Source organism: Daucus carota, chromosome 4 (assembly GCF_001625215.2).
Source record: "Daucus carota subsp. sativus chromosome 4, DH1 v3.0, whole genome shotgun sequence".
In the NCBI taxonomy this organism is placed as follows: Eukaryota; Viridiplantae; Streptophyta; class Magnoliopsida; order Apiales; family Apiaceae; genus Daucus; species Daucus carota.
Genome location: NC_030384.2, coordinates 25937825 through 25959906, shown reverse-complemented (window position 1 = coordinate 25959906; position 22082 = coordinate 25937825). Strand labels below are relative to the sequence as shown.

General features: G+C 34.4%; 5 protein-coding genes across 5 annotated transcripts; 1 reads left to right on the top strand and 4 right to left on the bottom strand.

The window, feature by feature from the left end:
- On the top strand, positions 1-1628 carry LOC108218133 (protein SODIUM POTASSIUM ROOT DEFECTIVE 2). The gene is made up of 3 exons (XM_017391054.2): positions 1-834; positions 997-1072; positions 1231-1628. The coding sequence occupies exons 1-3, from the start codon at positions 127-129 to the stop codon at positions 1365-1367; spliced, it is 921 nt and encodes a 306-aa protein (XP_017246543.1). The 5' UTR covers positions 1-126; the 3' UTR covers positions 1368-1628.
- A 1270-nt stretch (positions 1629-2898) lies between these two features.
- LOC108217915 (probable receptor-like protein kinase At1g11050) lies at positions 2899-5082 on the bottom strand. The gene has a single exon (XM_017390827.2). It carries the CDS (start codon positions 4971-4973, stop codon positions 3069-3071), a length of 1905 nt encoding a protein of 634 aa, XP_017246316.1. The 5' UTR covers positions 4974-5082; the 3' UTR covers positions 2899-3068.
- Positions 5083-10039: 4957 nt separating this feature from the next.
- On the bottom strand, positions 10040-12211 carry LOC108216713 (probable receptor-like protein kinase At1g11050). Its single transcript, XM_017389548.2, has one exon. It carries the CDS (start codon positions 12139-12141, stop codon positions 10255-10257), a length of 1887 nt encoding a protein of 628 aa, XP_017245037.1. The 5' UTR covers positions 12142-12211; the 3' UTR covers positions 10040-10254.
- A 4535-nt stretch (positions 12212-16746) lies between these two features.
- On the bottom strand, positions 16747-19098 carry LOC108216871 (11S globulin seed storage protein Ana o 2.0101). The gene is made up of 3 exons (XM_017389726.2): positions 18701-19098; positions 17199-17919; positions 16747-17070 (listed from the first exon to the last, which is right to left on the bottom strand). Exons 1-3 carry the CDS (start codon positions 18894-18896, stop codon positions 16917-16919), a joined length of 1071 nt encoding a protein of 356 aa, XP_017245215.1. The 5' UTR covers positions 18897-19098; the 3' UTR covers positions 16747-16916.
- Positions 19099-20183: 1085 nt separating this feature from the next.
- On the bottom strand, positions 20184-21999 carry LOC135152413 (uncharacterized). The gene is made up of 2 exons (XM_064092670.1): positions 21831-21999; positions 20184-21348 (listed from the first exon to the last, which is right to left on the bottom strand). Exons 1-2 carry the CDS (start codon positions 21969-21971, stop codon positions 20410-20412), a joined length of 1080 nt encoding a protein of 359 aa, XP_063948740.1. The 5' UTR covers positions 21972-21999; the 3' UTR covers positions 20184-20409.
- Positions 22000-22082: the final 83 nt, after the last annotated feature.

Below are 22082 nucleotides of genomic sequence, written 5' to 3'. Positions count from 1 at the left end.
TTTGTACAAGTTCACAAGGCTAGTAGAGTGAACTCTTTTAAGTGATGTCTGGATCATGCAAATTACTAAGCCATTCTTCTTCACTTCTCTATCTTTCTCTCTCTATTTAACTAGTTTGTGAAAACCATGAAATCAATAGACCTTTTGTGTGCATCTCCAGCTTCTACAGCCATATGTTCTAGCACGGATCAACGGACCATGGTCCGTGACCATGGTACTAGATCTATGGACCGTCGAAGTGATCACTATATAAGTTCTAGCACGGATCAACGTACCATGGTCCGTGACCATGGAACGAGATCTATGGCCCGTCGAAGTGATCACTATATAAGTGATCACCATCGACGAAAATCTAAGACTAACATTCCTGCCATTCCTTGTTCATCACAGTTGCCAATCAATCCTGCATTTTACCAAAATAATAGGAAAAGTGCTTCTGAAAGTGGTCGAGGACTACGGAGAGCAAGCTCAGCAAAGATTGTTAATGACCTAGCTACTACTCCTCATGGATCCTCTAGGCATCTCTTGAGTGATAAAACTCTCAGTGATGTGTTATCACAGACTGATAGTTTATCTGCTCCTGTTTCTAGTGAACCTGCATTGCCTCGAAGCCTAAGCTCCAAGGAACCTGTCATTCCTCGAAGCCTAAGCTCCAATGATTCTGCATTGGTTTCCAGAGATCAAGCTTTGAGGCCTTTTGGCCAACTTATCAGCTCTAGTGATTCTCTTGTTTTAAAACCTGTCAACAAACAGTTAGGTGCCAGTCAATCTGCGCGGATAATTGAATCTTCTGCTCAGAAATCTTCCTCAGCTCGATCTCAGTCCCATTATCAGGTTGGAGCCATATTTTCCTTTTGATATACTCAAGAAATTTTATCAGACATGATCAATTAAGTTGGAGCCCTGGATTTTTTACTATTGAGACATTAAATTTTTAACTACAAGTATATCAGTAATTTGTGTTTGGAAGACTAAAAACCAGATTGCCTTTCACAGGTGGTGGAACTAATGGTATCAATTCATTGCAAGGGGTGTGAAGGAAAAGTGAGAAAACATATTTCCAGAATCGAAGGTAATCAATGAATTGCCTTTGGAATAAGTATGTTTTGTTTAGTCTGGTTTTATTGCTTATTCTAAGTGTAAAAGGGTTAATCCATAGATAAGTATCAAAATTTTACTTTTGCATTTAGACAAAGGAATAGAGTTATACTTTTTAATGAACTGATGCAGGAGTGACCTCATTCAGTATTGATAGAGCAACAAAGAAAGTGACAGTGATTGGGGAGGTAACCCCTTTAGGAGTACTTTCAAGCATTTCAAAGGTGAAGAGTGCCCAGTTTTGGCCATATCCAACTTCTTCTTCTTGATAGATCTCACGGATTTTCCCTACTACTCGCTAATTTTCCTGTTATAAATTGTTTTCAAAATTTCAGCATGATGAGTACTCTGTGCCGTGTGGTCATTCTCAATTGCTAATCTGTTTGTTCAATGCATATGTAAGTTATGAGAATAAGGTTGATTTAAATTGTTTTTACTGTTGTGTTTCCTTTTTAATATAAGGGGTAATTTGAGTTCTCTTCCTCTGAATCAAGAATAATACAATTCACATGTTTCAGATTTTTTGCTTATCCTGTTGGTGATAGGTATACTGATATTTTTGTGTGCATTCGACATATGTTTAATGGTTGGACTTGGGAAGTTGGAGCAAAGTCATGAGAGAACTTTATCCTTTATAATGATTCCAGGGACATTTAAAAACACGAGAGAACGATAAGAGGTGCATTATCAGAACAAGACCAAAAGAGAAGTTGTAGGACATGACTTTGATAAGTGATGAAACATAAAGTTACAATGCATGCAGTGGCATTGGTCTGCAGCTTCTGAAGGCCAGAAATATATACAAATATACTTCTCTGAAAATAATCTAATTACAAACCTATTATTTTTGGTTAGATTCATTCCATTCTCACTTGAGTACCAGGTAGCACCTAAGAAGCAAGGAAACGGGTGCGTAGTGCAGGGATACATAGATTCGCCCCCCACATACGAATACATACCCGGATTGACCATGCTATGGTCTGAGCAATCCCAATGATAGTGGCATGCATTTAACTGGTGTGTGTCTGTGCACTCATTTCATCCTTAAGGTGGAACCTAATGATGGAAACTAGGTAAACTTTTAGGTACCAACTACCAAGTCCACTTACAAGTGGTGGCCTTTTTTAACTCCTTCCTGTCTTTCCCCTTTTTTTCCCTCCTATATAGTATAAAAAAAGGAATGTGCTTGATTCAAAAAGAAGTGAAACAAATTCAAATCCCTATCTACAATATCTGCATTTGATACATTAGTTTAACACAAGTTATTCTTACTTTTTTCTTTGTTTCTCTGCTAACTATGCTAACTTTAACTTCTTTGACTAATCCTGAACAAGTTTCCTATATGCCCTGTAAAAGTTTATTCGTTATGCAAGGTACTTCATATGATTATCAGTAGAAATTCATATGGTGGTATGCACTATGAGTTCATTTCGTTTTCATAACTTTTGATTTGGTTAGTTTGTGTTTTTCTTAGAAAGGAACTAATGTTATTACTATAAACCGAAACGTTAAGGGATGAATGAGTTATGATTATCCGGAATTGCTCCCCAAGAAGTGGATGATGGAAGTCCTAGATATGAGACTGAAACCTAATCTTCCGCACCAATACATGAATAAACTAGAATAATATTACAAACTAACATCTGCCAAATCTTGTAGCATAGTAAGCTATATTTCAATAAACAAGATTAATTATCACTATAAAGACAGAGAACTACAACAACAAAAAAAGAAGCTAAATCCAGTTAGGCCAATATCTATGAGTATTATTTAAGTCTAATAATGGGTATAGACAAACAAGAAGTAAATGAAAATTTTTTTAGTGAAAAGATCCGGGAATTAGCTTTCAAGCAATTCCATTTTCTTTGTACCACTGAATAAGATTTTGCATTTTCTATATGTATTTCAGATTGTTACAGCAAAGTCCTCCCTTAGTCATTCCTTACTCTCAACCATTAAAAACCTCTACTTTACATGCTCATCCAAGTGCTAGCCTTCGAGTTTGATGTATCAATACTTGACGTGCCACCTGAGACATCAACGCTTGATCTTCGACCAGATATTCCAAATGTTGATGTACTGAAATCTGGGATATATCTTAAAGACTCGTGGCAAAGAGGCAATGGTCTATCAGGCAGCACTGGAATTTCTATATCACCTTCTAACATCTTTAGAGCCTCAGAAATAGTTGGCCTTAGAGCCACCATTACATGAGCACAAAGAATACCAACATGTACAAATCTTTCCATTACTCCCTTTGATCCATTTTCTTCCATTCGATGATCAAAAATGTTCTCAACGTTTCCTGACTTCACAAGATCCCATGCCCAATCCGTGATTAGAACTCTTGAAGATGTTGAAAATGTGTCAAGTACTCTCCGCCCACTCATGATCTCAAGAATTATAACGCCAAAGCTGTAGACATCACTCTTTTCAGTTAGTTGTCCGTAAAGAGCATATTCTGGAGCTAAATATCCGTATGTTCCAGCTACTTTAGTCGTCAGATGTGATTCTCCTTCATTAGTCTGCTTGGCTAATCCGAAATCAGCTAGTCTGGCTTTCATTTCTGAATCCAAAAGTATGTTTGTTGTCTTTATATCACGGTGATAAATGGCTGGTTTGAGTCCATAGTGCAAATAAGCTAGTCCTTTTGCGACATCAATAATAATGTTCTTGCGCAGAGGCCAACTCAATGGCTGCTTACCAATAAAATTCCCTTCATTGTTGAACAAATGCTCATCTAAACTACCATTTGACATGAAATCATAAACAAGACATCTTATGTTACCTTTAATCGCGTCGCTAGCAACACAAAACCCTCTTAGAGCAAGAAGATTTCTGTGCCTGATTTTGCTAATAATCTCTGCCTCGTTGGTGAATTCTTGATCATCGCCATTTATATCCATATTAAGAAGTTGTTTCACTGCGACGATTGTGCCATCCAGAAGTGTACCTTTATAGACAACTCCAAATCCTCCCTGTCCTATCAGATTCTTTTTTGAAAACCCTTTAGTTGCCTGCTCAAGCTCAGCTATATGAAACCATTTTGCCCCTGTGTTGGGCAACACCTTAGCCTTCACTCCCCTTACATATTCTTCGCGCAAAGCTGCTAGCCTCCTTTCCTTTATCATTTTCTGATAAATCATGAAGCAACCCCATGTTGTCAAAACCCCAAAAATTGCCCCCAACAATCCAAAAACAACCTTGAAAACTTGTGTCCGCTTGTTAGTTGTTGACTTGGCCACATCCAGCCCGAGTGCACAATCAGCTATTCTTGCATTCTCAGGGCCATATTCATTAACAATTCCAGCAGCATACAAACAAGTGTAATAGAAACATTTTGTGGAGTTTAACCTCATAGACTCTAACCGAGGAGCCACCCTCTGCCCAGCCTCTGAGCAGGCGTTGCACTGACTTGGAGTAGATAAGTTCCCTTTGCAAGCTGAGTCTAATTCAGTAATACCAACTTTTTCTTTCCAATCTTGAAGTGTTGTAATTCCACCACAATTACTTGAACTGTTAACCACTAGCTGGTTGTACGATCTATCAGTGCATGAAATGTGGACCGACATGGATGCAAGCCTCTCATTAAAACGCAAGATACAAGAAGTTGCAGTTTCTGAGTTGGGAAAATAGAACATGGAAGTTTCATTGAGGTATTTTGCAAGGCCAACACCAAGGAGGCTTCTAATGGTTTGACAACAAATTTCTTGCCTTACTGGTTTATCCACGCAATTTGATATCTGCCATGGTAATGTGTTGACATAACTAAAATCAATGGGGCATGAAGAATTTGCACAAGAAACGAAATAGATACATCTAATGAAATAAAAAAGCCAGAGAACTGGAATCATCTCCTTTTGGGACTTCCCCATATCTTGTTTCTTCTGCTTAATGAGCACTACAAGTTAATAAGGTTTAACAATAGTCTTATGTTTGTTAGTGTCAGCTGTCAAAGCATCAATGTTGGTTGCTGTAGACTTGGGTCAATTTTTATACATGCAATAAAGCTATCTTTATAAATACTCTAATATGATAGTGTGGTTAGTTGTATATTTTCTGCATTAAGAACTGCAGAGACCAGAAAGTATTTGCATCCCAGCCATGTTGCTACATTGGAAGGTGACTAGGCTGAGTTGATTATTTGGTAAGCACACCAGTCTGGTCATTTTTTATTAATACGCGGCAGAGGATTAATTTAGTAGATTACATCTAATCTAGAAGTGTTATTAAATAATTGTTTTTTCGGAGACTATTCTAGAATCCAATCTGAGGACATGAACAAATATTCTCAGTTGTTTTTTTTTTTTTTGAAATAATATTCTCAGTTGTTAGATTTTCATATACTTTGCTTTCTTTCCTTTAACCAACAACTGCATGACTCTAATAAGATGACCCCAACATTCAACCAAGGTTCAAATCACAATTGATCATTGACTACAGGATGTCTTTCAAGAAAAAGTAATGTTTTATTAAGTAACGACTAAAGAGGTTCATCACTGGTTATGAGATATGGTTTTTTTCTGAAACCACGTGCTTGAAATTTCTCTAACAATATTATTTTCTTTAGAAAAGACTCGGATTCTCGCGACCATGCTTTTGGCAAGTGTCTTAAAGTTTTTAGCCAGCTGTGTGTCTGATAGCTGTCCAGCCGATGCTAGAGAAGAAATATTTGATCTGAGAAGGCAAGATGAGTTTCTGACGAAATGATCTATCAACCCAAAAGATATGATTGTTAGAATATGATCCTGGTAAGCCCTCCTCCTAACACCTTGAGGTTTTAGGAGAATTGGTCACTTGTTAAGGACACAAAGACTCCCTGTGACCCCCAATATTCTCAAAATTTGTTAAGGACACGAAGGCGAGTGAGGGGGAATGTTAAAATATGATCCTGGTAAGCCCTCCTCCTAACACCTTGAGGTTTTAGGAGAATTAGTCACTTAACAATGATAAAGAAGCTCAAAAAACTCATTAAGCAAAACTTAATAAAACAAAGTTTATGAGAAGGTAAGCTCCGGTTTCATTAAGTGGCAAAGCCACTTTCTGCCAGATAAATGAACAAACTGCTTTAAAACTCACGATGGACTTTACAAAGAAGCCGCAATGGAAATGCCAAATGTTATGTAGCTTTGGGGACCTATAGCATGTTCTTTCTGCGATAAATATATTGTTTCGAGTAACATGGGTACATCAATGATAAATCTGCATTGGGACATTCCTCGGTGACCTGCCCAGAATCAGTTTATGCTGTGCATGGCTTCCATGGGCTGGCCTGATTCTGAAAGAAGCTGTTCAAATTTTAGCAGCGTCATAGTTCCTATTCAACATGTATTTCTTTTCAAATTTTAGATTTCAAATGACATGAATTGAGATATCATTTCAAAATCTAAGTTTTATACTAACATTTAAATATTCTGAATTTCAAATGAAGTCCAAATCAAACTTTTTTTGTGTGTCTATGTAATCAATATTCCCACAGTAGCGGGAGGTTACCTAGAAACAGGTAATGTTTAGAAGATTTGAGAATGTATTAGTAATTTAGGTAATAATTAGGATAGTGTAACTTTTGTTTGATACATTACGTGGACTTGTTCTGAATTTAGGTCTCTGAATACGATAAACAATCCTAACTCTATGGTCTAATTTATGATTTTTTTTTAATTAAATCTAGTTTCTGGAAATTGGTGCATGGGTGTCGATAATGATTATGACTAAGTGAATTTTAAGTTTGGATATCACCAACACATTGACAATTGTTTTGATCCGTATGAACACCAAAAATCCTAATTTTAGAATTTTTTGACAGAAAGACTTAGATTAAAAAATAGGAAAAATTAAGCGATCCAAAAAATGAAATCTTTAGTTCAGGGACATAGAAAATAAAATGTCAATATTTCAAGATCTATAATTTATTTTTCTAAAAAAATATATTAGAATCTTGAAATATTTAATTAAGATTTGAAATTATCCTAAAATATATGATAACATTCAATCAAGACTATTAATTATACTAAGAGAGGTGTATTGGATTGGGATTTTAAAGTATTTTTTTGCATTCATGAAATCCGAGAGTATTTGATTGGGATTGTTTGAAATCCATTAAAATCTTAAGGTATTCAATTGGGATTTTAAATTATGATACAAAATCCGGTGGTATTCAATTGAGATTTTAAATTATGTTTTAAAATCCGATGGTATTCGATTGGGATTGTTTAAAATCCATTAAAATATAATGGTATTCAAATGCTGATGGATTTTTTTTCATTTCATAAAATGATGGATTTTGTGGCATTATTCAGCGTATTTTAAGTCTTTTGAAATCCCACCAAAATCAATGGGATTTTGAAGCATTGTAGCTAAATCCTATCAACTCTGCGACATTTTATCAAGAATCCGCATAAAATCAAAATCTCATACAATCCATTAAAATCCATACACTAAAAACAATCCATTAAAATCTCAATCGAATACACTCCCGTAAAATATATGATAACATTCAATCAATACTATTAATTATACTAAAATATTTCATATAAGATTATTTTAAATCTATTACAATTTGGCATATTTTTTAAATTTAAAAAATAACGATTATTTGATATTTGATCAGTATATTTTTATTCTAGAAATCTTTCCTAATCTAGGTAATGTCAATTCTACCATATTTGTAAAAAATTCTAATCTCTGAGTTGTACACTAATCTAGCAATAAAATTGATTTGACTTTCTAAAATTTTACGGTATTAAGTACGATGAGAGACAAATGTACAAAGATATCAAAGAGATATTATATAATCAAGAAATATATAATGTATAAAGATATTATATAATCAAGAAATATATAATATACCCTTAACAAAAGAAAAAAAGATCATCAATTTTCCTTGATAGATATTCTTTAAAGAAAAAGAAATCTGAATATTAAATACAAGAGATTTTGTGAGATATCTTCCATTAAATCAAATATTTCATTAGTCTATAAAAAGGGTGCAGACACATAACAATATAAAGCAATAAACCACAAACATCAGTGCAGAAAGATCATCCTAGGCAAAAACTAGATATATAAAATGGCTGGCAAGAACATCTCTTCTGTTACTAGAAACTTATTCATTGCATTCTTTTTCATTGCTTTGACTATCAATACAGGTTTGCTTTTGTGTTAAACATAACATAACATGCAACATATGAACATTGCAGACATCTAAAATGTGTAGTTTTGTTAATTTTTTTGGTACAGAGCAAGTAGGTGCTACTTGGTTGATTGATCAGGGTCCATGTTCCAACTTTCCTGATTGTGATGCACATTGCAAGAGCATCCAGTTTCCGCAAGGTGGACTTTGTAAGGCGCCTAGTCCTGGAGCTCCTCTTCGTTGCTACTGCATTAGCGGCTCCTCTTAATAGCATGATTTTCGTATTGGATGAGACAAAGTAGTAATAACCGGAAAAGAAAGATAGAGGAGTATTGTAGATGCTCGTTTCCGGTCTATCGTCTCGTTATTTTAATTGGTTCAGTATGAGTCGTAGTTAATTTTGTCCAGGATTTTTACCTGCTAATGAATTTCCATTTTAAGTTTTGCTCAAGAAAAGCACAAGGTATTCGTTGAGATTTTGAAGGATTTTTCTGCTTTAATGAAATTCATGTAGGTATTCGTTGAGATTTTACATGATTTTTTTGCACTAATGAAATCCAAGTATATTCAATTCGGATTAAGAAAAATATATCAAAATCTTGGGATATTCAATTATGATTTTAAATTATGTTACAAAATTTGTTAGTATTCAATCAGGATTTTAAATTATACTCAAAAATATGAAAGTATTCGATTGGGATTTTATTGGATTGTTCCGTATATTTTATGCTTTTTGAAATTCTATCATAATTCATGAGGTTTTGAGACATACAAAATCTTAAGAACTCTCTTAACTCTGCAACATTTTATCTAAAATCCATATAAAATCAAAATTTGATATAATCCATTTTTTGAAACAAAGATGTTATTCTAATACTCCCTCCGTCCCAAATTAACTGTCCAGTTTGACTTTTTGATGATCAATTTGACTCAACTTTGACTGAAAAATATGTATATTTGAATAAAATTATGAAATATATATCATTGAAAACATTATCAAATCTATTTTAAAATATATTTTTCAGTTTTGTAAAATTGTAAAAGAATAATTTCTAATTTTCAGTCAAAGTTGGGTCAAATTGATCATCAAAAAGTCAAACTGGACAGTTAATTTGGGACGGAGAGAGTAATAAAAAGTCTTACTATATTTACCCCAATGATTGAGTCGAACATATAGTAAATTGTAACCGCCGATTCTCGTGAAAAGACGGTTAAACTATATTTATGGAACTTTATGGAAGGTTGCAATGTCTAGTACTAGTGTGCAGAAGATTGCCATTGTTTACAGGTCCTTATTGATCCAGAAGATCTTGTATGAGCTGTTTGACTGAAATATAGGCTTCCAATACATGGGTGAATCACTAGTTTCATCCGTACTAAGTTCTAAAAAACTTGATGCTGATGCTTAAAGAACTGATGTTGTGAAAGTTAAGCATCTTCTCCCTCCGAGGATGTTTATCTTGACAGCTGTAAATCGAATTCCATTCAACTTACAAGGGCACAATGCGCAAGGCCAGCAAGTTTCTTGGTAATGCTCAATTAAATTTCCAGAATCCATTTTAAGCTAAAAGTCTTCATCATATTTGAGGAGAACTCAATAATATCGATTATTTTACCTGAGTTAAATCTGATTTTTCAGACTTTCTTCTCTATCTTCAAATTCTCTTTCAACTCTTCTTTGCCTTGACCTCCTCTAGCTACAGTTCTTTCCTACATTACTTTCAAAGAAGATTTACAAGCAACCAATATACCGGAATAACTAATATCAGAACCTGCTACGCAAGAAGCATCACAGAGTCTTTTAAAATATAGGCTGAATACCTGTAAACTTTATAATTCAAAAACACCCTACACAGTCTGCTTGAAATGGTAAACAAACATCATTCAAATAAAATGATAAACAAACAAGAAACGCAAGCATTATGCATTGAAGCAAATCCGTTTACTTTCTATAACTGAATGTTTAAGCTTCTGCTTAGGAAATATCTGTTGGCCTCAATAAAAATCATTGTCCAAGCAGCTAACTAAATGCTAGACCTGGGTTTCGATGTATCGATACTTAATCTGCTACCTGATGTATCAAGGCTTGATCTTCCACCTGAGATGCCCAATGTTGATATACTGAACTCTGGGATATATTTCAATGACTCGTGGCTAAGAGGTAGTGGTCTATCAGGCAGTGTTGGAACTTCTATATCACCTTCTAACATCTTCAGTGCTTCAGAAATTGTAGGCCTTAATGCCACCATTACATGAGCACAAAGTATACCAACATGTACAAATCTTTCCATTACTGCTTTTGATACATTTTCTCCCATTCGATCATCGAAAATGTTTTCAACATTTCCTGATTTTACAAGATCCATTGCCCAATCCGTGATCAGAAGTCTTGTGGATGTTGAAGATGTGTCAAGCACTTTTCGCCCACTCATGATCTCAAGAATTATGATGCCAAAGCTATAGACATCACTCTTTTCGGTTAGTTGACCATAAAGAGCATACTCTGGAGCTAGGTACCCGTATGTGCCAGCTACTTTCGTTGTTAGATGAGATTCCCCTTCAGTAGTTTGCTTTGCTAGACCAAAATCAGCTAGTCTTGCTTTCATATCTGAATCTAAAAGTATGTTTGTGGTCTTTATGTCGCGGTGATAAATGGCTGGTTTGATTCCATAGTGCAAATAAGCCAGCCCTTTGGCCACATCTATAATGATATTTTTGCGCAAAGGCCAATCCAATGGCTTCCTAGCAATAGTATTCCCTTCTTCATAAAACAGATGCTCATCTAAACTCCCATTTGACATGTAATCATAAACAAGATATCTTCTGTTACCTTTGATAGCATCGCTTTCAACACAAAACCCTCTTAAAGCAAGAAGATTCCTATGCCTGATTTTGCTAATGATCTCAGCCTCATTAGTAAATTCTTCATCATCCCCATTTATATCCATATCAAGAAGTTGTTTCACAGCAACAATTGAACCATCCAAGAGTGTACCTTTGTAGACTACTCCAAAACCTCCCTGCCCTATCAGATTCTTCTTTGAAAACCCTTTAGTGGCTTGCTCAAGCTCAGCTACATGAAACCATTTTGCGCCTGTGTTAGGCAAGACCTTAGCCTTCACTCCCCTTACATATTCTTGACGCAACGCTGCTAGCCACCTTTCCTCTTTCAATTTCTGATAAACAATGATGCAACCCCATGTTGTCAAAACTCCAAATATTGCCCCTAACAATCCAAAAGCAACTTTGAATATTTTTTTTCGCTTGTTGGTTTTTGACTGAGCCATGGGTATAGCTAGTGCACACTTAGCTATTCTTGGATCCTCAGGACCATATTCATTAACAATTCCAGCCGCATACAAACAAGCATATTTGAAACATAGTGTCGTGTCAGACCCCAATTGAGAAGCCACCCTTATCCCAGCATCAGCGCATGCCTGGCACTGACTGGCAGTAGAGAAGTTCCCTCTGCAATCTGAGTCTAGCTCTGTCTTGTAACCAAGTTTTTCTCTCCACTCCTTAAGTGTTGTAACTCCACCACAATTATTTGAGCTGTTAACCACTAGTTGGTCATACCATCCCACGGGGCAAAAAGAAATGTTGATAGACATGGATGCAAGCTTGTTATTGAAACTAGACATACATGCAGCTGCTATGCCTGTGTTTGGGAAATAGAACATTGATGTTTTTTTGAGGTACTTCGCAAGTCCTGGTGCTAGGAGGAATTTGATGGTTCCGCAACAGGCCTCTTTGTTAACCGGTTTATCTGTGCAGTCTGATCTCTTCCATGGTAATTTGCTGACATAACCAAAATCAATGGGACATGTAGTATCTGCATAAGAAATGAAGAACAGGGTAGTGAAACCAAGAAGCCAGAAAGTTGAGATCAACTTCTTTTGGGACTTGCTCATTTTTTGTTTCCTTGCTAATTGGATCAATACATGCTAATATGATATGATTAGTGCTAAAGCATCATAGTCGACAACTGTGGACTTATGGTCAAATTATCTATATAAAACTATCTTTATCTTTTTTTATGGTCGGTGGGGAAACCAATAGATCATATGAAATGATGGTGCGTTTTGTGATAGGAATTTTATGCGTTCCAGCTATTTTATCACGTGGTGCTGGTTTTGTTTCTGCAGTAGAAGGTAATTAACGTTACATTGTGTTTCAGAACATGTATTTCATTTCAGATATTGCTGGTTTTGTTTCTGCAAAGGAAGGTACTTAACGTTAGATTGTGTTTGGAAAGATGTATTTCATTTAAGATATTGAATTTCAAATGACATGATTTGAGTTGTCAATTCAAATTCTCAACTTTATACTACTATTTGCATCTCTGGAGTATCGAATAAAATCCTAATCCAATTTTTTGTGTGTATCCAAGCATGTCATTCGATTAAATCCAGAATTTCAAATGAAATTCAAGTTCCCAACAGGCCATAAAAGCTAGCTGTTAAGTTTAAAGATTAATTAAGCTTAGGCATTTGTTGCTTTCTTTGAAAGGCACACCTCGTGTGATTATTTTTCACTATACTGTGGAGCAATATAAGTTATTTGATTGTGTTGCTGAGATTATAAAAATGTGGTTGCACATGAGAGTGCATTGAGAACTTCACCTCATAAGTGAAAATGAAAGTATTGGAATACTTGAATATAAAATGCATAATCGTAAACAAAGAGAGAAACAGAACCTGATTGGCAAGAATCAAGATGCATTAAAAATCCAGAGCCTCCGTTGTTGTTTTTAGTCACGGTTAGATGTGCTTCTGGCAAGGCCGGTGAGGGGGGAAGTTAATGTTGTCCATAAGTGCATTGGTTGCGCTAGATTAATAGGACACCATTGTTTATAGCAATGCTTGCACCTCTGGGTTTTGCATAGGGTACTTGAGCATTGATAGCAGGGTTAGTAATGGTTCAGGTTAATGCTCGAGCAGATAGTATGTCATGCATCAAGTGAGCAGATTGTCATGGCTTAGAGCTGCTCCCCTCCCTATTGCAGCTGGGGGAGTGGAAGCAGCCACAATAGCAGGGCCGATCTAGAAACGAAATCTTTAGGGGGCACAAGCAAATTTTTGGAAAACATGTATATATTTTTAAATTCTAGGAGGTACTTTTGTAAATTTGTAAAATTTAGAATGATGAAAAAATATAAAATGGAATTTAGGAAACACGTGTCCCTCGTTCCTCATACTATATCCACCTCTGCACAGCAGGTATTGTGGACTAGATGGGGTTTCTGCGTCGAAATTTCAGGCTGAGGTCACATATACAGGTGATTGTGTTGGCTAGGAATAGGAGTGACACAAAGCCCTTCAATGGAAGCACCGTAGGAATGTGGGACAGGGACACCATGATGCGGAAAAATATAGGATTTTTTTATTTGACGGAACAAGTATAGGATTTTGTTGAGCTTTATTAAGGTTTAATGGGAACAGTCCAGTTAAATTTTGTATGTATTCTTGGTTTCGAATCCTCCTTCCCTCATTAATTTATGAACTGGTTACTTCACATATAGTATCAGAATACACTCATGAAGTCCCCTACCTCATCTGTTTAATTTTATATTTTATATTTTATACTTTTAGAAATCTTTTCCTCATCTATATAATGTCAATTCTACAATAGTTAATTCAAATATGAATAGACTCCATGTAAAATTCCAATCTCTAAGGTGTACACTAATCTAGCGATGAAATTGATTTGAATACCCGAAATTTTACGGTATTGAATACGATGAGAGAGAAATATGCTAAGATCAATACTTGACATATCACACAGATATTATATAATCAACAAATATATAATATACCCTTAACAAAAGAAAAAAGGATGCCAATTTTCCTTGATAGATATTCTTTAAAGAAAAAAAAAATCAAAATATTAAATGTAAGAGATTTTGTAAGATATCTTCCATTAAAACAAATATTTCATTAGTCTATAAAAAGGGTTCAGACACATAGCAATATACAATATAAGCAAGAAACTACAAGCATCAGGGTAGAAAGATCATCCTAGGCAAAAACAAGATATATAAAATGGCTGGCAAGAACATCTCTTCTGTTATTAGAAGCTTATTCATTGCCTTCTTTTTCATTGCTTTGACTATCAATACAGGTTTGCTTTTGTGTTAAACATAACATAACATGCAACATATGCACACTGTTGCAGACTTCCAAAATGAGTAATTTTATTGTTTTTTTTTTTGGTACAGAACGAGTAGGTGCTATTCGGTTGATTGATCAGGGGCCATGTTCTAACATTCCTGATTGTGATGCCCATTGCAAGAGCATCCAGTTTCCGCAGGGCGGAGTTTGTAAGGCGCCTAGTCCTGGAGCTCCTCTTCGTTGCTACTGCATTAGCTCTTAATACCATGATTTTTCGTATCGAATGAGACAGAGTAATGTAATAACCGGATGACAAAGATAGAGGATTATTGAAGATGCTCATTTTCTGTCTTGCATCTCATTATTTCAATTGGTTCCGCATGAGCTGTAGTTGATTTTGTCCCAGGATTTTACTTGCTAATGAAGTTTCATTTGAACTTTTGCAAAAAAAAAAAGTCTAATATATCCTTTCTTAAATTTAGGGGGTGTATTCGGCAGCGATTTTAAAGTTTTTTTTTTTCATTCAAGAAATATTAAGATATTCAATTGAGATGGTTTAAAATCTATTTAAATCTTAGAGTATTAAATTAGGAGTTTAAATTATGGTATTCGATTAGGGTGTTTTAAAATCCGATGATATTAAATTGAAACTATTTAAAATCCATTAAAATCTGATGGTATAAATCAATGGAATAAAGCTACACCGTGCTCCTTATGTAATGTCAATAATCAATGAAACTTACACTTTATGTTAGAAATCACTCTCCGAATTTGAGAAGGAATGATCCATTTTTTTCGTATACTCATTTTTTTTCTCTTAAATCTAATCATAACAATTTTCCACCAACTCAACTTTTTTCATAACTTTCCTCCCATATTTATTATTCTTATCAATTTTTAATTAATCATTTCATTTAATTACGTTTGATTCCCTTCTACTCAAACAAACACAACATAAAAAGATTTGTCCCCTGCAAGTTAGAGGCAGAGCGCTTTCTCGGCAACTAGTTCGATGAACTTTTTATACCCCCTACTATACAATGCAATCCAATAAAATACTATTTCCGTCTCATTAACTTTTGACTCATTCGACCTTTTTATAAATAAATTGATCTTGATTATATTTTAGGACGATATACTTTTACAATTGTATAAACATACAGTAAATTTTTAAAGGTAGAGGAAACATTATGTAAGTTTTTAAGATTAATTTATAAAATAATTTAGCACAATTTAAATACAATGATGTGTAAAATACATATCATATTTTCATCTTTTTACAGATTCAAAAATGCAGGGACCGTTTGGGCAGGCTAAATAAAATTGATTTATTACCTTAAGTAAAGAAGTGGATTAGATGTGATAAGTACATAAGTTAATAAAGTAGAAGCTTTGAGAGAAGCTAGTAATCTCAACTTCTTAAGAGTGTTTCTACTTATTTACACAAATGGGTTAAGAAAAGCAGAAGTCGGAAGCAGCTTCTGCTTCTTCAAGACAAAAAGGCCCACAATATTCATAAAATAAAGAAATCTAAATATTAAATGTAGGAGATTTTGTGTGATAACTTTCTTTAAACTGAATGGAGGCTTTCATTAGCCTATACTTATATAAAAAGGATCCAGACACATAACAACACAAGAAAGAAACTGCAAAATTCAGTGCAGAAAGATCATAAAGGCAGAAGCAGATAAAATGGCTGGGAAGAACATCTCTTCTGTTACTAGAAGCTTATTCATTGCCTTCTTTTTCATTGCTTTGACTATCAATACAGGTAAAAATCTTTTGATTTTGTGTTAATTGTTAAACATAACATAACATGCAACATATGTGCACCGCAGACATCTAAAAGGTATAATTTTGTTAAATTTTTGGTACAGGCCGTGTGGCTGCTACTCGGTTAATTGATCAGGGGCCATGTAACAACTTTCCTGATTGTGATGCCCATTGCAAGAGCATCCAATTTCCGCAGGGTGGAGTTTGTATGCCGCCTAGTCCTGGATCTCCTCTTCGTTGCTACTGCATTGATTAAAAGCTCCTCTTAAAGCCTGTTTCTTCATGTTGAATAAGACTGGGTGATATAAATAACGGACAAGAACGATGCAGAATTGCTGTAGATTTTCATTTCTGGTCATGTATCCTGCTTTTACAAATGGTTCAGTATGAGTTGCAGTTGATTTTTAAACCAGGATATTTAGCTGCTAATGAAATTCCATTTAAACTTTTGCACAAGAAAAGCCTATAATGATATTTTGTTATAACATTGCCTAGAAGATCTGTCAATGGCCTAAAGACAAAGCACTTTCCCTGGAACCAGTTCTGATGATCTTTCAAACCCTTATTTGAAAATACAATGCAATATAATATATACACATGACCAAAAATAAAACAAGAAACAAATAAAGATCATAGCAAAATCCTTGTCAATTTAGCAATAATATCCAAACTGCGGAAATAATTTTTGTTTAGCAAATATGCCTGCTGAACATTATTTGGAAAGAAAATACCTAAAACTACTTGAATAATTAAAAAGATTGGTAGCCTACAGAGCTTTAAGTAAACATATGTGCAGCAGCACTTCACTTGGGGGGAGGGAAGAAGATGGCATCAGCAGTCCTTTTAGAGCGGAACTGCTTCTCCACATCTGAATCCACATTGAAAGATGCCTGGAGAACTTGAGGAGACAAGGACTTCCATGCGCCAATGCTTCCAGCTAGATGTGTGAATACCGGACTGCAACAAACCACGTATCAAATTAGAATTAAGAGACAAGGTCAATATTGGCTTAAAAGTGAGAAGGTGAATTAGGAGCAATTGACTATAGTGAAAATCTCTAAGCCACAATGTAAAATGGTGCTTACTTTGGGGTAGATATGATAGAAAACCATTCCAAACCTTCAGGATTGCCAATCTTTGAAACCACAAAAAACCTGGGCACAATGAACAGATTACCAGCCTCAACAGTTGTTTCCAGAACGCGTTTCCCATCTATTCCAACAACCTGAGCACGACCACTGCCTCGCACAATGTAAGTCACCTGGTATGCTGAATCACATGAAAATCCAGGAGAACACATTGCACTTCCATCTAGTCTTACAAGATCAGCTCCAAGTCCAACCTCACCAACCAAAGGCAAATTCTTAGTGTTCAGAACCACAACCCTTCCACCATTTTTGATATCAACATCTAACGGGGCTTCCAGACAGTTCAACACCAAGCCATTTCGGTGTTTCTCACTTGGCTCAGTGATCTTGAAACCTGCATCAAGCTTGACAATTCCAGTACCAGACTGGTTCCCAACAAGAGTCTTCACGACACTTTCCTCCAAGTCCCATGCCCTGCCTACAAACTCAGTTGAAAAGCCTGTGAAGATTCCATTAGAGCCCGTCAAGTAAAAGTTAGTAAATGAACCGGATTTGTGGGCTTTTGAAGTATCTCCCAGAAAAAGAACTACAAGCTCAGTGTCCTCCTTATTGTACCACCATGTCACAACACCAAACGGAAGAGCAATAGAATCTCCCGTCTTGATTGGTAGGACCTTCTCTTCTTTCTCTGGAAGAACAATTCCGGCCACTCCACTCCCTGATAAAAATACAATTAATAGTGCAAGTGCAAAACATAACTAACACCTCTTCATCTTCAAAAAGGTTTTACTATGATATATCTTCCTAAAACGTGATCTCATACATTTTAATACTGAAAGTGAAAGATTAGATATGAGGATTGCAGTACTGGACACAAAGAATTACCTTGACAAGCATAAACTGGTTGCTATTCAAAAGATAAGAATGTGACAATTTATCAGGTAAAACTTAATAGAAGCCATATTTGGACATTGTCACTTGAGCCTACAATTCTACCACCATCAAATGGTTATAACAAAAGATTGAAACTTTTTCACAGAAATACATGTTTTTTCACACAAATATTATCAAAACTTTAGAACATCATAAACTTTCATGATACCATCAATCAACATCCAAATCCAAATTCAAAGAATAACTGAAATTGTTAATTTCTAATTGCAATTAGCAAAAGTCTGATCCTAAATAACCACAGAACAGCCATAAACACAACAAATCTGTCATGATCAGTGCTAAAATCAAACCATTGACCACAAAAACTAAAATAATTAATTAAAATCACCCTTATCATCATGCCTGCAATTTCTAAACCACCAGATATTAAAAACCAATCAGACAAAATAATAAGAAAACAGATTATACTTATTTTTTTTTTGACAAACAGAAAACAGATTATACTAATACAACACTACCAAGTGAAAACAAATCTATCATGATCAGTGGCAAAATCAATCCAAGAACCACAACAAATCCAATCGAATAATCAACAATGAAGATACCTTGAAGAACATAAGCGACCTTAGCGGAATCAGAGTAGCTGGGAAGAGCAAAGCCATTCTTGTTAAGAGAAAGCTTAGCTGCACCAATATTGCCTTGTTTCAGCATTGGCAGATCATTAGGACACCATGCATGGTAGCTCCCACCATCTCCTCCGTACACTTTCTTGGCCACTTTGGGTGTCAAATCAATATCCATCTTTTAAGTTATTAACAACTCCAACAAAATTATTCTACTCTTTTGCTTTTCTTAGGCTAGTTTTGTGCTGAGAAATAATGGAAGTTGATCATGTATGTGTGTTTATATATAGCTAGCTAGTACTTTTAATTTGATCTACTTAGAAGTCTAAGTCAACACTAATTAATCTCAACTTATCTTATCCATGTTAACGAGTTACCAATTTACAAAAGGGATTTTAAGTTGTAACTGAACGGACTATATAAGTTGTAACAGAATGCACTACTGGAGGAGCACCTAAAATTTATACTTATCACAAACTTTTTTGTCCGTTAGAATTTTTCCTATTTTTATTTCAAGAAAAAAATAATCCTATTTTATGAACAAAAATTATTAATAGACAATGATTTTTTGTCAAAAAAAAAAAATAGACAATGATTTGAGGGGCAGTATTCAGAAATCTGTTTCTTTTGATAAAAATTGATAAATGTTTGTTTTAAATTTAGTTGGGTCAATGCTAATTAGTGTGATTTAGGAAATTTTACGGGAGTATTTTCTTTTAGGGATAAATATCAAGTCGGTGACTCGTTTCGTCCAAATGTATCAATTGAGTTACCGATTCCCAAATTGACTCAAATGAGACACTCATTAGAAAATTTTGTATCAAAAATATCACTATATCATTAGTCGAAATTTTGAAAGTATTATATATTGGGTTTCGCACATTTTTTATGAATGGTATTATATCTAAATGAAAGATTCTGAGTTCTAGTATTTTAGATAATATTTTTAGATTTTTAAAAATTAATCTCCTATTTATTTTTATTTAAATCAAATAAAACAATCAAAAAATTAAAAATAAATAGTTGATAAAATTTTAAAAATCTAAAAATATTAGAAAAAATAGTAGGACTCGGAATCTTTTATTTGTATGTAATACCATTCATAAAGAATGTGCGAAACTCAATATATAATATTTTCAAAATTTTGACTAAGGATAGAGTGATATTTTTGATACAAATTTTTCTAATGAGGGTCTCATTTGAGTCAATTTGGGAATCAGTAACTCAATTGATACATTTGGACGAAACGAGTCACCAACTTGATATTTATCCCTTTTCTTTTAACATGTTTTGAAATTTAATTTAAACAATTGAAGATTGGTCGTAGTAACGTATAATAAGATTATTAGAAAGTTGAATAAATTTATAGCCGCATTATTATGATATATATATCGACTATTATATACTTTATATACTTATATATAATAAGCGTAAGGGAGATAATTTGGTCGCATTGTTGTACGGTCCAAAAGCTTATCATTCGTTGAATCGTATATTGAACAAATAATGCAACCAATGATATTACTTGTAAAAATATTTGCTCATAAAAACTCACTCCAATAATATTTCTATTAATATCTAGTCTAATGGGTGTAAAATCTCAATTGAATATTCCAAGATTTTATTGAATTTTAAACAATCATAATTAAATACTCTGAGATTTTATTGAATTTTAAACAAACATAATTAATTCAAGTATGCATCATTGGAACAACATAGAAGATGTACACTTCGAAATCATGGTGACTTACTTGACCTTCAACTGTAACTCTATCATGGTGCCACGTCATACACTTTGCAGTCTTGTCGGACATGAATAATCTTTGTAGTCTCAATGCAAGAGGAAAGTATCTCAAGATTTTTCTTGGGATCATCCTTTTCTTTTGATCCTTTTGAGGCTTGTATCGATTTTCATTACATATGTCACAATATATCTTCTCACTATCCTCTTTGTAAAACAACATGCAATCATTTACAAAAGCATCAATCTTTTGGTAGCCCATGTTCAACCCACTTACCAATTTCTTCACATCGTAGTATTTCATGGGCAACTTGTGACCATTTGGCAACACGGATCCAATGAGTGCAAGCAACTCGTCAAAACCCTTGTTACTACAACCATGCTTATGTTTGAATTGGAGTAGGTTGTTCACAAATGATAATGTTGTAAATCTTGTATTATCAGGATAAATTGGTTCAGAAGCACTGTCTAGCATATTATAAAAGTTATTTGCAGTTGCATTCAGTTCTTCTTCATCATTCTCGAATTGTCTTGTTGCCTCCGCAAAATCTCCAAGCATTTCACGTGCATCATAAAAATCATCATCCGTGCAACCAACATTCCTAGAACTTGTTCCGATGTCAACCCGTGACTTATCACTCTCCCCGTGATAGTACCATATTGTATATCCCAGCATAATACTGTGCCGATACAAATCCAATGTCACATTATCGGGAAACTTGAGATAATAATTTCCACATTCGTTACATGGACATCTTATCCTCCCCTTTGAATCATCCATTCGTGCACTAGCAAATTTGATGAAATTTTCAACACCAATTTTATATTCATCCGTTATTCTCTTACTCGCATCAAACCGACGATTCATCCAACTACGATCGGAAGTCATCTACAAGGTGTCCAAATATTCTAATAAATTATCAATTATTAATCTACACATACACATCTAAATAAAATCACCAAATATACAATAAATAAACAATAATTATTAAATATATATTATTATTGTTACTTATTTTCAATAAATGTTATTCAAAATGATTGTTGTTAACATTTTAAATATTTCATATCTATAAACAATTTCTTCTTGAAAAATTAGCAATTTACATTTAGCATGTCATTTTAACATAATTATCTATTTTTCAATTATACAAGTAATAAAGAAGAATTTAGGAAAATTACCTATGAGAAATGTCTTACTTACTTTGAAATTAGTAGATAACAACAAAAATTTAGCATGCCATTTACAATTATACAAGAAACATATAATAAATTTGATAGGAACTAATAATTAGCATGTCATTTTAACATAATAATGTAATTATCAATTATACAAAAAATAAATCATAAATTATGAGAAATGATACTCACTTGTTTTGAAATTAGTAGATGGGTGAGCTTGAAGGAAGGAGAGAAAATGGTGGAATATGTGGGAGAGATGATGAGAAAAGAAGTGGCCACAAACCCACGGGTGTGGATAAGAAATATTTTGAACAAAAGCGACCGCAACATAGGTGGTCGCTTTTAAACAAAAGCGACCGCAACAGACGCGGTCGCTTTTGTACAAAAGCGACCAACAATGTTCTGCGGTCGCTTTTGTTTCAAATTTTCCACATCCCACCG